The sequence below is a fragment of the Cervus canadensis genome, chromosome 7 (assembly GCF_019320065.1).
Source record: "Cervus canadensis isolate Bull #8, Minnesota chromosome 7, ASM1932006v1, whole genome shotgun sequence".
Classification (NCBI taxonomy): domain Eukaryota; kingdom Metazoa; phylum Chordata; class Mammalia; order Artiodactyla; family Cervidae; genus Cervus; species Cervus canadensis.
In genome coordinates this window covers 59,091,293-59,107,561 of record NC_057392.1, presented here as the reverse complement: position 1 = coordinate 59,107,561, position 16,269 = coordinate 59,091,293, and the positions used below count along the sequence as shown (strand labels likewise).

At 37.2% G+C, this 16,269-nt stretch overlaps 1 protein-coding gene across 7 annotated transcripts in view; it reads left to right on the top strand.

Moving 5' to 3' along the window:
• Nucleotides 1-16,269, top strand: part of YEATS2 (YEATS domain containing 2) — a 97,023-nt gene that overhangs the window by 40,606 nt on the left and 40,148 nt on the right. For 5 of the 7 annotated variants that reach the window (XR_006270368.1, XM_043473586.1, XM_043473581.1 and 2 more), the window contains 7 exons: nucleotides 3,745-3,856; nucleotides 7,495-7,539; nucleotides 9,998-10,178; nucleotides 11,125-11,367; nucleotides 13,023-13,181; nucleotides 14,586-14,689; nucleotides 16,037-16,144. Coding sequence is in view for 6 of the 7 variants with exons in the window: in XM_043473586.1 (XP_043329521.1) it covers nucleotides 3,745-3,856; nucleotides 7,495-7,539; nucleotides 9,998-10,178; nucleotides 11,125-11,367; nucleotides 13,023-13,181; nucleotides 14,586-14,689; nucleotides 16,037-16,144 (952 nt within the window). In the remaining variant the exon portion in view is untranslated. The remainder of the gene's footprint in view (nucleotides 1-3,744; nucleotides 3,857-7,494; nucleotides 7,540-9,997; nucleotides 10,179-11,124; nucleotides 11,368-13,022; nucleotides 13,182-14,585; nucleotides 14,690-16,036; nucleotides 16,145-16,269) is intronic. The other 2 variants (XM_043473584.1, XM_043473585.1) reach the window with 2 other exon arrangements.

Genomic DNA, 16,269 nt, shown 5'->3' with positions numbered 1-16,269 from the left:
TACCAGGAAAGCCCTGTGAGGAATCTAGAAATACAGAATTCTCTTCAAGGGAAGCAGTCCTTTTTTGTGTGAAACACAAACTATCTTTTAAAGTAGAATATTCAATAGCTGATGTCTCATCTGTTGGTAAATTCCTTTTTTCCTTCCAAAAATATGGTTAAGGAGGAATTTTCTGTTAAAATCCTTGTTCCTTTTTCCTGGTTTGTCTGTCTTCTGTCTTCCTGCAGTCTGGAAGGAATATCCATTCACTGAAGTTTAGCCTATAAATTGTGGAGCACTGGTGATTTATTATATCCTTTGTAAGAGAAGTTCAGCATACAAACAGTATGATTGACGAATATTGCAAAATGAATTTAGGCCATTCACTTAGCTTTACTGGAATTTAAGTGACTAAACCTGTCATCTATAGAATTTTCTTTAACTATTCTTAAGTCCACCATGTTTCTAGGCCCCACTGTATCTCTGACTTTGGATTCCTTTTCAGGCTGCTGTCTCAAGTCAACCTTCTCATTTGATCCCATGTCTGTCTTTTATTGTGATCCACACAGTCAAAGGCTTTGGCATAGTCAATAAAGCGGCAGTAGATGTTTTTCTGGAACTCTCTTGCTTTTTCGATGATCCAGTGGATGTTGGCAATTTGATCTCTGGTTCCTCTGCCTTTTCTAAAACCAGCTTGAACATCTGGAAGTTCGCGGTTCACGTATTGCTGAAGCCTGGCTTGGAGAATTTTAAGCATTACTTAACTAGTGTGTGAGATGAGTGCAATTGTGCAGTAGTTGGAGCATTCTTTGGCATTGCCTTTCTTAGGGATTGGAATGAAAACTGACCTTTTCCAGTCCGGTGGCCACTGCTGAGTTTTCCAAATTTGCTGGCATATTGAGTGCAGCACTTTGACAACATCATCTTTCAGGATTTGAAATAGCTCAACTGGAATTCCATCACCTCCACTAGCTTTGTTCGTAGTGATGCTTTCTAAGGCCCACTTGACCTCACATTCCAGGATGTCTGGCTCTATGTGAGTGATCACACCATCTGGGTTGTGAAGATCTTTTTGTACAGTTCTTCTGTGTATTCTTGCCACCTCTTCTTAATATCTTCTGCTTCTGTTAGGTCCCCACCATTTCTTTCCTTTATTGAGCCCATCTTTGCGTGAAATGTTCCCTTGGTATCTCTAATTTTCTTGAAGAGATCTCTAGTCTTTCCCATTCTATTGTTTTCTGCTATTTCTTTGCATTGGTCGCTGAGAAAGGCTTTCTTATCTCTCCTTGCTATTCTTTGGAACTCTGCATTCAAATGAGAATATCTTACCTTATCCTTTGCTTTTTGCTTCCCTTCTTTTCACAGCTATTTGTAAGGCCTCCTCAGACAGCCATTTTGCTTTTTTGCATTTCTTTTTCTTAGGGATGGTCTTGATTCCTGTCTTCCTGTACAATGTCACAAACCTCCATCAATAGTTCATCAGGCACTCTATCAGATCTAGTCCCTTAAATCTATTTCTCACTTCCACTGTATAGTCATAAAGGATTTGATAGGTCATACCTGAATGACCTGCCTGTTGAGAAGCCTGTATGCAGGTCAGGAAGCAACAGTTAGAAATGGATATGGAACAACAGACTGCTTCCGAATAGGAAAAGGAGTACATCAAGACTGTATATTGTCACCCTGCTTATTTAACTTATATGCAGAGTACATCATGAGAAACGCTGGGCTCAGGAAGCACAAGCTGGAATCAAGATTGCTGGGAGAAATATCAATAACCTCAGATATGCAGATGACACCACCCTTATGGCAGAGAGTGAAGAAGAACTAAAGAGCCTCTTGATGAAAGTGAAAGAGGAGAGTGAAAAAGTTGGCTTAAATCTCAACATTCAGAAAACTAAGATCATGGCGTCCGGTCCCATCACTTCATGGCAAATAGATGGGCAAACAGTGGAAACAGTGGAAACAGTGGCTGACTTTATTTTTTTGGGCTCCAAAATCACTGCAGGTAGTGATTGCAGCCATGAAATTAAAAGACACTTACTCCTTGGAAGGAAAGTTATGACCAACCTAGACAGCATATTAAAAAGCAGAGACAAAAAAATAAATAAATAAATAAATAAATAAAAAGCAGAGACATTACTTTGCCAACAAAGGTCCATCTAGTCAAGGCTATGGTTTTTCCAGTGGTCATGTATGGATTTGAGAGTTGGACTATAAAGAAAGCTGAGCACCTTAGAATTGATGTTTTTGAACTGTGGTGTTGGAGAAGACTCTTGAGAGTTCCTTGGACTGCAAGGAGATCCAACCAGTCCATCCTAAAGGATATCCTGGGTGTTCATTGGAAGGACTGATGTTGAAGCTGCAAGTCCAATACTTTGGCCACCTGATGTGAAGAGCTGACTCATTTGAAAAAACCCTGATGCTGGGAAAGATTGAGGGCAGGAGGAGAAGGGGATGACAGGATGAGATGGTTGGATGGCATCACCGAATCGATGGACATGGGTTTGGGTGGACTCCGGGAGTTGGTCATGGACAGGGAGGCCTGGAGTGCTGTGGTTCATGGGGTCACAGAGAGTTGGACACGACTGAGCAACTGAACTGGCTGACTATCTTTTCTTTCTGTCTGAATTTATGCTGACATCATGGCTACTTCCCTTGGTATCTCAGCTGGTTTCTTCCATCCAGGGCCCTCTTGTTTCTTTGCTTTCTTTTTTTTCTAGTTTGTAATACAACTGTTGCTTTCTCTTACTTTCTAGTCTGCTGTCACCCTCAGGGGTTTTTCCTGCCTTGGCCTCTCCTGGTAGCCTCTGGCCTTGTGCCTGATGATTCATATCTGTTCCTAGACTCCTCTCAGGTTGTGTTCTTAGACTTCCTCTACCCTTACTGAATTCACGTCTCTCCTTAGTTTTCCAAAAGCACATCCCACTGAAAGTTCCTTTCTCCCTGCAGTCTTGGCATCGTCTCTCATTATAGTAATTCCAGGCCAGTGATTCATAATGAACATTTTCACTTTAAAGCATTCTCTCTTTCCTCCATTAACTTAAACCATGTTATTCTTAAGTACATGGGGGTCTCAGTTACATTTTAAACTTTTTATTTGGGAAAATTCCAGACATAGACAAAGTAGAGTATATTGAATCCTCGTATACCCAACACCAATTATCAACAGCAAACCAGTCTTTTTCTCATCACTCTTCCTTTTTATTTCCTTCACAAATTACATTTTGACTGAAAATTGTCATCTGATTAGCAGTCACACACATTCCTCCTTATTCACTAAAATTATGTAAAGTCAGATACAATTTTTTTAAGTCTTCTTAGTAGATAGTTTAAATAAATTTGTCACCTTTGGATTGAATATGGTTTGTTTTTGCCAGAGTGGAGGAATAAGTGAGTGTTTAGGGGTAAGGAGTGTCCCTCACAGCCTCTGTCAGGTAACAGTCCAGGGTTCTGGCGTTAAGTATTGACATCTGTCAAATCACCTTAGTTCCCTGTCTGAAAATAATGACACTGGATTATATGGTGTAAGTGTCTTAGCTCTAAGTATTCAGTGGTTGAAAGTTTAATGTAGGTTTTAGTTGAATTTTTTTCTTTTATAGTTTAGAATTTTAGCAAAATTCAGCATATTAATTTAGCATTAAGTGAGGAAATATAAATAATCATCATAAACATGTAAGTTCTAACTTACCCATTATGGGAAAACTTCCTTTTCTAGAATGAGAGTGAACATGGACTAATACATTAATATCTGCTTTTCCCTAGAGAGCCTCCCTTTCACTTGACCAGAAGAGGCTGGGGTGAGTTTCCTGTCAGAGTTCAAGTTCACTTTAAGGACAGCCAGAACAAGCGGATAGATATCATACATAATCTGAAGGTATTGTAACAAAACAAAGCATTCCTCCCCAGAAATGAAGTGTCTCTTTTCACCTGCACCTGAAGTGGTAGGTTAGACCTTCTGAGAGAAGTTAACCACAGAGAGGAGGATAGATCTGTTTGAGTGTGTTCTGCTTACTGCTGCAGCATTTGTCCTCTAAATGTTGAGGAAAGGGTCACTTTGCAACAAACTGTATGTTCTTTGAAAAGATGAGCTGGTTGAATAATCAGAAGACTTGAATCTCTGATCAGAGCTCACTATGACTATGTTACCTGAGGCTAATAAGTAAATGAAATCTTCTCCTTTTTAATCTATATTTTACTTTTTTACATCTTAATTTTCTGTAGAAAGAGGCACAAATAATAATCCTTGCCTATTTATCTCCTAAGGATAAAGATAGAAGTGAACATATTTGAGAAAATACAAAGTCCTGTGCAAGGTTGTAATACTTTTGGAATCCTTAACTGATACATCCACATGGTTTATTGTGTAACCATTATAAATCTATTTTACAAAGTGTTTTCTATACATGGGAAAACTACCATTATAGTAAGTGAAAAGCATAGAGTATAAAACTATATATATAGCATGAGGTCAACCAAGATTTTAAATAGATGGAAAAAAACACAAATATACTAAAAAGTTGGAGTAATTGAAGTAATGACTTTGAGGGCAATTTCTCCTGCCCCTTTTTTCTGTATGTGTGTGTTTCTTTTCCAATTTATATAATAAGCATTTAGCGTTCATAGTTAGAAGACAGAGCATTTTTGTAAAATACCCTTATGCCCCTCTCTGTAGTAGTCTCATGTACATTTTCTGTCTGTAAGATATAATCCTAATATTGAACTCCTTCCAATGTACCCTTACTTTGTGGTTTACCACATTATTCCCATTAATTGCTTTCAGATGAATCTGAGTACATTTTCAAAATTCCCTTTTTGTTCCCTTTGTTCTACAAATGTACCCTTTTCAACCTTAAAACCACCTGAAATTTGTCCTCCATTGTTGGTAAACAGCACTGCTAAACTTCATGTTTAAGTTATTTTCTAGCGATTACTGTAAAACAGGGTCATCTTACAACCTCAGTGAAGAACTGAAACCAAATAAAGAATATTTAGCCACTTAGTTTAGTAGGGCAGGATATGTTCCCACTTAGAGGAAGGTCTGAAATAATCTTGCTTTCCCCTTAACTTATTTTAAGCACCGCACATGCCATCTTATATGGCACTGGGCTCAGCCTGCTCCCTAAAATAAAGGGAATTGTTTGCATAGTTTTTATACGCATTGTATTGTCCTTATCACTTAGAGTTTCTGGTGAATGAGACAGTTTTAAAACAGCAGTATTTAAAATGTTACCAGATTTTTCTCAGTTTTACTATTTATCATATATTGATTGGCCTTGAGAACTTAAGCACCTCTGTTGTAATCACTGATCTTTATTTATACTGGAGTATCATATTTCCTGCTGTTTCTTTGTTAACTCTCAGAACCGTCTTTGTTTCATCCCTCTGTGTTGTAAATATTTATTCACTTGCAGACCATGACTCTTTCTTCATAATTTTTCTTAAGACTGTCCTTCACCCTTCCCACTCTTCTTGGCTGTTAGTCTACTCTGTCTCCTGATAAGCCTTTTTAATTCCAGTCTATCTCCCTTCCCCTCAGTCCATTCTGTACACCACTGTCAGATTATTCTTCTTCAAACACGAGAGCCTTTATGATATTCCTTTCTGAGAAGCTTTGATTGAATATCTGTTTTCAAGTTTAGATTCCCCTGCCTGCTATTGGAGACTCTTCACATTTTGACTTGACATACTTCCCCTAAATTATCTCACACTAATCTCCTGTGTGAGCGTCCTGCTCCAGTCAGATCAGTCTCTGTTCATGTCCCAGAGATACTTTGGGCCTTTTCTGACGTTGTCTTTTATCCTCTTCCCTTCTCATATGCCGGTGTGGATTCTTTCCATTCTTTAAGTTCCTGTGTAGCTTTTCTTGGTTATTAAAGTCCACAGTGATCTGTATTCTGAGATTCTGTAGTATATAACAATCTATATTTGATACTGTAATAATTATATTGCATACTAAAGACTCTTAAGAGTTCTGTAATTTCCGGGATGAATTCACATATCCTGCATCCCTGGATAGTCAACTAAACCTCTCCTAGTCATCACCACGGAGCACATTAATTCCTCATTCTATTTATCCATTTAGTAAATAAACTTTTGGAAGCTTCTTTCCTAAATTTACTTAAAACTGCATGACCCCTGCCCACCTCTTCTAATCTTGATCTCATTTATCATTGTTTGATTTCTGGAATAGGACAGAACAAGATTTTGTTTCGTTTATTAAGAATTCTAAAAATGTTTATTGATAACTTTCATAACTCTCTTTAAATCATTCCTTCTCCAGTCAAAACCTGTTCTTGTAACATTGCTTATATACTGTGCTTTCCAGTTCTCTTGCCATCTTGATAATAGTTCTGTTTGTCAGTGTCTCTCGCAAAACAAGGTCCCACAAATAAAATATAGGCCAGTGCAGTTTACAGAGAGACTGTTATTTCTGTGCTCTGGAGAACATGAAAATGAATATAGCCTTAAAATTGCCCCTATCTTTATAACAGTGACCCTATTGGTGAAGGTTTAAGCATTAAAACTCCAGATCTCTTCCATGGGGCTACTGTAAATCTACCCTGTATTGCCTTTTAAATTATGAATACTAGTCATCTCTGTGTTGAATGCTAAGGAACTCAGCCAAACTTGAAATCTACCTCTTGCAAGCCTTTGTTGTTGTTGTTTAGTCGCTAAATCGTGTCCAACTCTTTTGTGACCCCGTGGATTGTAGCCCTCCAGGCTTCTGTTTCCATGGTGTATCCCAGGCAAGGATACTGGATTGCTGTTTCCTTCTCCAGGGAATCTTCCTGACCCAGGGATCAAACTCAAGTTTCCTGCATTGGCAGACAGATTGTTTACCACTGAGCCATCAGGGACGTTCTTGCAAACTTTTAAAATTTTATATTTACTAACCTATCCCTGGCTTCATATTTTTCCCCTTTGCTCCCCTCTTCCCCTCTCCCCTCTCCCCTCCCCTCCGCACTTAATCATTTTTACCTACTGATCTTACTGTGTAAGGTTTATATTGGCCAGCTGCCACAAATCCTTTTTTAACTTTTAATTTAATTTAAAATATAAAATGCAAGAAAATGAACATACCTTCTTTGTATGTAATTGTAAACTGTTTTGTTTATATTATTAACTTTCCCTCAATGTATACTCTTCTCTCCTCTAAAATAAATCATCCATGATGCAAATATTCTGGTAGTTATTAGTATTGCCTAAATTTTCCTTCATTTTTTCCGAAAGTGCTTAGTAAATATAACCTAAGTATTGTGCCATCACACTGCATGTATATTTTTATAGCCTGTCTTTATAATAACTGCTTATATATCTGAGGTTGTTTTATTTATTCAGTTTTTCTCTTAGAAAATTGAAGGTTTTTATTGATGTGGTAAATCGATAGTTTACATTATGCAAAAGTAGATATTATGAAAGGAAGACTTGAAGTGAAAGGGTTTTAGATAAGATTGTATCCTAAGGTTTATAAGTAAGCATAGTAAAACTTAATACTCTTACTTCTTTCAATAGCTGGACAGAACTTACACTGGCTTGCAGACTCTTGGAGCGGAGACGGTAGGTTATTTTCTTGAGGTATTATTTAGGAACAAGTAGAATGAAAATTGATCTTCATTTTTAATTAGGAAAAACATGAATGCTAAATTAAAAAAAAAGTTTCTCCCCCCATTTTTATTTATTTTTAAAAAATTGTGATAAATTTACACATAAAATTTACCAACTTAATCATTTTTAAGTGTTAAGTGGTATTAAATATATTTACATTTTCGTGCAGCTGTCACTACCATCCATCTCCAGAGAACTCTTTTTATCTTGGAAAACTGAAACTACCCATTGATAATAACTCATCCTCTGCCCACAACCCCTGGCAACCATTCTTCTGCTTTCTCTGTCTATGAATTTGACTGCTCTACCTTATAAGTAGAATCATACAATGTTCTTTTGTGGTGTGACTGCCATATTTCACTTAGCACAATGTTCTCAAGGCTCATACACATTGTAGCACGTCAGAATTCTCTTGTTTTTAAGGCTACAGTCTCTCAGTCACATCCAACTCTTTGTGACCCTGTGGACTGTAGCCTGCCAGGCTCTTCTGTCCATGGGATTTTCTAGGCAAGAATACTGGAGTGGGTTGCCATTCCTTTTCCAGGAGATCTTCCTGACCCAGGGATCGAACTCAGGTCTCCCTCATTGCAGGCAGACTCTATCGTCTGAGCCACCAGGGATCCCTTTTTTAAGGCCGAGTAACGTTTTGTTGTCGGTATATATCACATTTTGTTCATCCATTTATCTGCCAATGAAAGCACTTGAGTAGCTTCCATCTTTTGGCTATTGTAAATAATGCTACTGAGAATGTGGATCTATCTGAGTCCCTGTGTTTAGTACTTTTGATGTATAACCAGAGGTGGAATTTCTGGATCATAAAGTAATTCTATTTTTGATTTTTTGAAAAACTGCCACACTGTTTATCATAGCAGCAGCACCATTTCACCTTCCCACCAGCAGTGCATAAGCATTTCAGTTTCTCTACATCTTTGTCTGCACTTGCTGTTTTCTTTTTTTTTGTATTATCCAGTAGGTGTAAGGTAGTATTTCATTGTGGTTTGGGTATACGTTTCTGTAATGATTATTGATGTTGAGCATCACTCAATGGTTTATTGCGCATTTATATATCTTCTTTGGAGAAATGTTCATTCAGATCCTTTGTCTACTTTTTAATTGGATTGTTTGGTTTCTTGTAGCTGGTTTTTAGGAGGTCTCTCAATATTTTTGATATTAATCTCTCATCAGCTATATAATTCGCAGATATTTTTTCCCATTCTGTGACTTTCCTTTTCACTCTCTTATCCTAAGATGCGCGGAAGTTTAAAATTTTGATGTAGTTTATGTGTTTTTTTTTAATCTGTACATTTTGTATCATACCCAAGAAATCATTGCCCAATTCAGTGTTATACTTTGCCTCTATATTTTCTTCTGTTTTATTGTTTTAAGTGTTATGTTTAGGTCTTTGATCTACTTCGAGTTAATTGTTCCATATGGTATAAAGTAAGCATCCATCTTCATTCTAATGCATGTGGATCTCCAGTTTTCTCAGCAATGTGTGTTGAAAAGACTATCCTTTTCCCAATCAGTGGTCTTGACACCCTTCAGAAAATAATTTGGCCATATGTATGAGAGGGATTCTTTTTTGTGTGTGAGAGTATATTCTAGCCTAATGATCTATGTGCCTGTCTTTATGCCAGTACCACACTCTTTTAATTACTATAATTTTGTAATAATATCTTTTGAAGTCAGGAGGTACGAGACCTTCAATTTTGTTTTCTCACCCCATCTCTGTCCCCCCGGACCCCGCCCCCCCCACTTTTTAGTGTTCATGATATAGCAGCAGTAGCCATTATGATGAGAGTTAGCTAAGTTAAACCTTACTCTCTTAATGGAAATGTGCTGTGTTAGGTCAGAACATATTTATTGATCATGTACCGTATGCTAGGCACTGGTTCAGGTACTAAGGACACATAAATCAAATGAGAGCAGCTACAATTCTCGAGGGGTTTTATTCTTGGTTGTGTTGAGAGTGGGGAGAGGGTATATAGTAAACATAAATGCAGATAACATAATTTCACTTACAAATGAGTTCTATAAAGAAGAGAATAGCTGGGAGACAAGGGAATTGCTTTTGCTAGGTTAGTTAGGGAAGGCCTGTCTGAGAAGGTGACTTTTGATTGAGACCTAATGGTGAGAAAGAGGCAATCATGTGAAGATTTGGGGGAAGAGTGTTCTAAGGTACAGAAACACTAACTGGAAAGTCCCAGTTTTATGATTGGTTTCATTGAGTTATTTATTAAGCTAGATTAGATTATATCCTGGGGTAAATCCTGTAGTTATTGAGATTGAAGTATAACTAGGAATCATTTGCCACATCTCTTAGAGCACCATGTTCTGAGATGGGTTTGGGCCTTTCTGTGACATTGATTGATGATGGATTCATGAACCCATCTGTTGCACGGTTGTGTAGGTAGTGGATGTTGAGCTCCATCGACATTCTCTGGGAGAAGACTCCGTTTATCCTCAGTCATCTGAGTCAGACATCTCAGATGCCCCACCATCCTTGCCTTTGACCATTCCAGCCCCCGTGAAAGCATCCTCACCGATAAAGCAGTCACATGAGCCAGTACCTGATACCTCTGTGGAGAAAGGTAATATATATTTTTCCATGTATGGAAATACATTTTACCTTGTATGGAGCATTCCTTTCTCTCACTTGATAGTGAACTGCTGTCTTCTGCAAGTTAAGGATATATGGAAAAGAAATTTTCCATAAGTAGGCATGCTGCTCTCTTACAGAGACATAGTATGAAAATAGCCAAGTCCTTACTCTTCTCAGAAAATTTTTTTCATAAAGTTTTGTCAACATTTCATAGAACCTAGAACTCACTTGAGAAAAGCATATTTATTCTTTGATGAATATAATGGTTTCCTCTGATATATACAGGAAGACTTTCTTGTTTGGACCCTGATTGTGTGAACAAGAAGCTTGAATATTAAGTATCTAATCTTACTTAAAATACAATATAAGATTTATTATCATGCATTTTGACCATGGCATCGTTTCATTTAATAGGTATATAAGCATATAATAAAGTATTTAGGTGTTCACTTATGTAACACATACAAATACAATATAAAATTTATTCTGAATCATATTGATTTAATTGGTAAGCCTACATTTTAATGTGTGTTAATATTTTAGTTCTTTTATAGAAATCTCAACTTTATTCCTCTTAAATTTTAGTTGCATCATTTTTATGGGCATTTAATAAAACAGGATGTCATTAGATTAAGCATGTGCTTTCTTTTGAGTTCTTCCTCTTTGAACAGTTTTTCAATTCATATATAAATTGAAACATAATGAACTTGCATAAATTTTATTATATACTGTTAATATATTTTCTGATTTTTTTGAAAGAAGCATTTTAATGAAATATGATTGTAGGTGTGATATTTACATTTCACCCCAAAATATATAAAGCAGTATTAAATACCTGTCTGCTCTGTTTACTACTGGTAAATGGCTTAAATGGTTATTGAAATGATAAGAAATTTCAGAGTGATTGATGACTTATTTGCCTCTTTCATTTCAAGAAGGATTCCCAGCCAACACTGAAGCTGAGAGACACACTACATTTTATTCTTTGCCATCTTCATTGGAACGAACACCCACCAAAATGACAACATCCCAGAAGGTTACCTTTTGTTCTCATGGCAATTCAGCTTTTCAGCCAATAGCATCGAGCTGCAAAATTGTGCCACAAGGTCAGATTCCTAACCCTGAGTCACCTGGAAAATCCTTCCAGCCTATCACCATGAGCTGCAAGATTGTCTCAGGTATACATGGTGTATGTGAAGTTGGTGTGTTTAAAAATTGTTAGAATGACAAAGCAAAGTGGTTTTGGTTGGTTTTTTTTTTTTTTAACTTCTTCTTAGCAGGATTTTTGTTTAGTTAGCAAGCAAGCTAGGGACTTCCCTGGCAGTCCAGTGGTTAAAGCTGCACTTCCACTGCAGGGGACACAAGTTTGATCCCTGGTAGAGAACTAAGATCCTGCATGCCGCATGGCAAAACAACCAACCAGACAACAGCAACAGAAAACCCAGAAGGTTAATCACTATTGCTTTGCAAAGCCGAAGTGTCACAAAATAGAAATGAGTCATCCATACAGAAACGATTGAATGAGGAAAGAAAGAAAATTCAAGGCAGTCAAATTTTCATCTAGAATCAGCACAGGTAAATTGTTTGCTAGGATGTCTGATGGAAAGCTAAGGTAGGAATTAAGTTCGAGGATTATATTTGGAAACCAGAGTGACTAACAACAGAGAAAACTTTGTGGCCTTTGGTTTGTAGTTGAGCTTCAGGGGTTGGTTTGAAGTTGAGATATGTTTTACACTCACTAGCCACACTACAAATTTACTCATTCCTTTGATGAGTAGGTAGTTCTGAGGCTTCACTTTCACTGAGGTTGAATTGTCCACTTCATCACAAGTTTTACATTTATGTTAGGTAAACTTCTAGTACAAATATGCTTTATAGTTTTGGCTGTGCCGCCTCAGAGAAGACATGAAAGAAAGTCAATAGAAATACCTAGGCAGAGGGAGGACTCTATATAATACTTAAATGAAGGGCGGGGGATATTCTTCAGTGCTAAAAATAGCTAAGCAGAACTATGATCCAAGTCCTTGAAACTGATGATAGGTAAAGAACGTGTAATTTTACACCCCACCCCACCCCCAATTAGAAGCATTTTGGAACTTGCTGCTTCAGAGATGGAGTTGCCTGAATATATAAATTGTTTTGAAGTTTAGAGAAACTCATGAATGACCGATTTGATCACTGCCAGTTGAGGGTGTTTAATGGCGTGTTGGTTGGTAACCTTTGAGAGTGTTCTATGGAAACATGGATCTCTGGATTGTGTCTGTGACATGGTATTGAGAGATACTTTTGGGTGCGTGAGTTTCATATTTTCCTATCAGAAATTCATTGCCAATCAAGACTTGGTTCCTAAGTTGAGATGTTCACTTAGTGATTTCCTCCCTCACTGTAGTGTCTTCAAGTGTAACCAGTATTATAACAACCAGTATTAGAACAAGTTGTTGTTACCTAGGGATTCAGCAGTTTCACACTTATCTAAAGCACTTGGTTTTGAACTTCAATGTGCTGCTGGGGGGCTCTTGTTAAAATACTGATTTATATCCAGTAGATCTAGGGTAGGACCTCAGAATCTATTCCTAACAGGCTCTTTGCTGCTGTTACTGCTGCTTCTGCTGGTCCATGGATAAGGGTGTAGAGAGTGAAATACTCTAGTCCCTGGCCTCAGCTGCTGCTGCTGCTCCCAGTATCTGAAACTTAAAATTTCATTCTCTCTCCCAGTTTGTCACCTTGATCCTGGTGGCTCTGCCCCTCTTCCATTTTCTTTAGCATCCTCTTAGATAGACTGAATATATCTCTTTTGTTTAGTTTATTTTGTTTTTCTTTTTCATTAATAAAGGTTCCCCCATATCAACCCCAAGTCCTTCGCCATTGCCTCGAACCCCAACTTCCACTCCAGTCCATGTGAAGCAAGGCACTACCAGTTCTGTTATTAATAATCCTTATGTTATCGTGGACAAGCCAGGGCAGGTTATTGGAGCCTCCACTCCTACTGCAGGTGTGTGTTTGAACTGAACAATAATCATGCAATCCCCAAGGTGACTTAGTAGCCAGATAATGGGAGAATGAAATCTTCAACCATGAACAGGAGGAGGGAATATATAAGAGTGACTCCAGTGCTCTTTCTCCGAGAGATTTACTTTTTGTTAAAGTTGTGTTTCTAGAAATTAAGTTTTTTTTCTAAAGATTCAAACTGAGTCATAATTAATTTTCTTAAAAGAGAAAAATGTAGATTTTATTCTCATTTAGAAGGTATTTTTTTTTTGGACAACATAGTTATTAAATTTTCCAAAATAAGCTTTAGAACAGGAATAGCTTTCCAAGCCATATGTGTTTTTCCTCAGTGATGAAGGTAATCTTTACTTTTCTGCGAATTAGATAAAACTTGCAGGTGGGAAGGAAACTGAACTCTCTAGTTACTTTTTTTTTAAAAAACTGTAATGGGAAGAATAAGAAGTCTTTGGATTCACTGTGCTTATTGTAACCTCAAGTAAATAGAGTGCTTTTCAGATTTCTTTGAGGTACTTAAAACATTTTACTTATTCTTTTCAATCAACTGTTTAAACACATGCTCCTCTGTGTAAACTTTCCTGTAGCCTTCACGTCTAATGAAGAGAAATGAAATAAGAGGAATGACTATAATGAGACATATTTTTTTTAAACTTACTTGATTTTTAACACAGATTAATGTATTTGGGCCTTTGCAAGTATTTGGAAAAGTTATGTTCTTTAACAGTGATTATAATTATAGAACTCCTTTAAGAAAATGCTACTTTCAGAGATTCCCTTTTGAATACACTTACAGATGCTGAGAAGGTGTCCTTTGAGGATGTTTAGTTTTGGGAATAAGCCAGTCTCTGCAGGCAAGTTTAGTAAATGGAAGAGGTGACCAAATTAGTCCGTTTTTAGTCTTGACTACTGTGGACTGTTGATAATGTGACTTATTTTTATCAGATTCTAAAGACAGTTGTACTTATAGAGTACAAACTGTTTAATGCTGTCAGTATTTTGCAATAGGTGTAACCTGCTAGTGAAACTACTTTGAAGGAACTCGGATTCAGTTGAATGCATACATTTTGGCACATTGTGAAATAACCAGCACCATTATGTTACAGTATCTCTTTCTATAAAAGTACAGATACATAATGTCTACTTAGTTTACTTATTCTACTATACTTCCTTATTAGCTTCTTGTCCCTTTTTAGGATGAAGTGGTCAACTTAATGGGATGATTCCTTAAGTGTTTTTTCTATAATAATCTCCTGGTTGTAAATTTTTAACCCTTCAAAATGAACAGTAAATAGTGGGGAGAAGGGCAGGGTGGTGGAAAATGGCTTCAAAATTCCATTTTGTAAATTTTACTTTGTTGATATTTTGTTTTTAAATCGACTTTTCTTGTCAGGAAGTCCTACCAGCAAGCTCTCTACTGCCTCTCAGGCCTCCCAAGGAACAGGTTCCCCAATTCCTAAAATTCATGGAAGTAGTTTTGTAACATCTGCTGTCAAGGTAACATTCTTATTGCACTTTGCTAGTTTCTAAAATGGTACATTCCGGTTGAGCCAGAATTTGTCAGGTGATACTGCAGATCTCATAAAGTAGAATCTTCAAGCTAAAAAGTATCATAAAAATCAAGTACTCCAAACTTCCTTCCCTTACCTATGATTTTTTTGTTGTTGTTTGGACAGCTTTGTTATACATTTTTTTTTAATAGAGTAATAATTCTTCTCTTTCTACAGTCTATTTCCCCCCTCCCCCACCTTCTTCAGTATAAGAAGTCCTTTGAAATTTAGAGCCCCAAATAAGATCTGATTTGTTCAGATCATAGCGCTAGTTATCTGCTCACTGTTTGGCAGAGACAGTCAGCACTGTTGGATTGGTTATTCAGCCTGTCATTGCCTTGGCTACCTTACGGCTAGAGCCTCTGAGGTAAAAACTCCTGTTTGAGAATTCCTGAAAATTCAGAGATCATCTCTTATGTGACTAGTGCTAATACAGCATTTCTTTATTTAGGCACTTAATGGTGATGATACTGAATAGTTTTCTGATCCAAGGCGAGGTTTTTCTCTAAATTCAGTGTAGTCTGTGATCACTGTATTATAAGAATACCTGAATTGTAAAAACTCCCTTAATGGCCTTAATTCTCTACCAGTATATTTTTTCATGTTTGTTGATGGTATTTCATTACAGTTAAGCAGTGCTCTTAACTTTGTTGCTTGTCCCCAACATTTTGGAAAATTGCCTCTCAGAGTTGGCTTTGTATTTGAGAACTAGAGACAAATGACAGTAATTTTGAATTTTGACCCTTGTTGCCTTGCTAATTGTTCTTTTTGCTGTATTGTTTTTAAAATTCTTAGTGAAAAATAGCCCTCTCCATCCTGAGTATTTATTCCAGAGTAAGGGTAACACATCAAGTTACAAGTAGTGTTAAAAGGGTGTGCATACTGAAACAGTGTAACTACCTGTTACATTATTTGTTATTCAGTGCCTAGACTCTAGGGATAGAAAAGGAAATAGAATATAGTATCTGTCCTTCAGTAGCGTCTGGCAGGGGACTGGACATGAAACCAGAGTCAACCAGACATTAGAGATTGTATGATAGGCATCTTTGCAGCTTATAGTGGGCACAGATGAGTGGGTTCTTGCCAAGTTACAGCCTTACTTTGAATTAGCCTCAAAAGCAATAATTAAAATGCAGGTGGACTTGGAAGACCCCAAAGAGTTTTGGGGTTTTGTTTTGCTTTTTGGTGTATTTTGCTGGAGAATGTCACAGGCTTGTATTAAATATAAGTGACTAGAGTGTCTGAAATCACTGACTTTATCCTAACTGTACAATACGTATTTTTACAAACACAGCAGGAGGATTCTTTGTTTGCATCTATGCCACCTCTTTGCCCAATTGGGAGTCACCCTAAAGTTCAAAGCCCCAAACCTATAACTGGAGGACTTGGAGCTTTCACAAAAGTAAGTATTCATGAGGGGATTATCCCACAAGTTGATAAGTTCTTGTTACAGAATCTTTTTTGTGTCACGTTGGAGTTGATTGATGCTACCACCCCACAGCATGAAACTTTTTTTAGTGTGTTTCA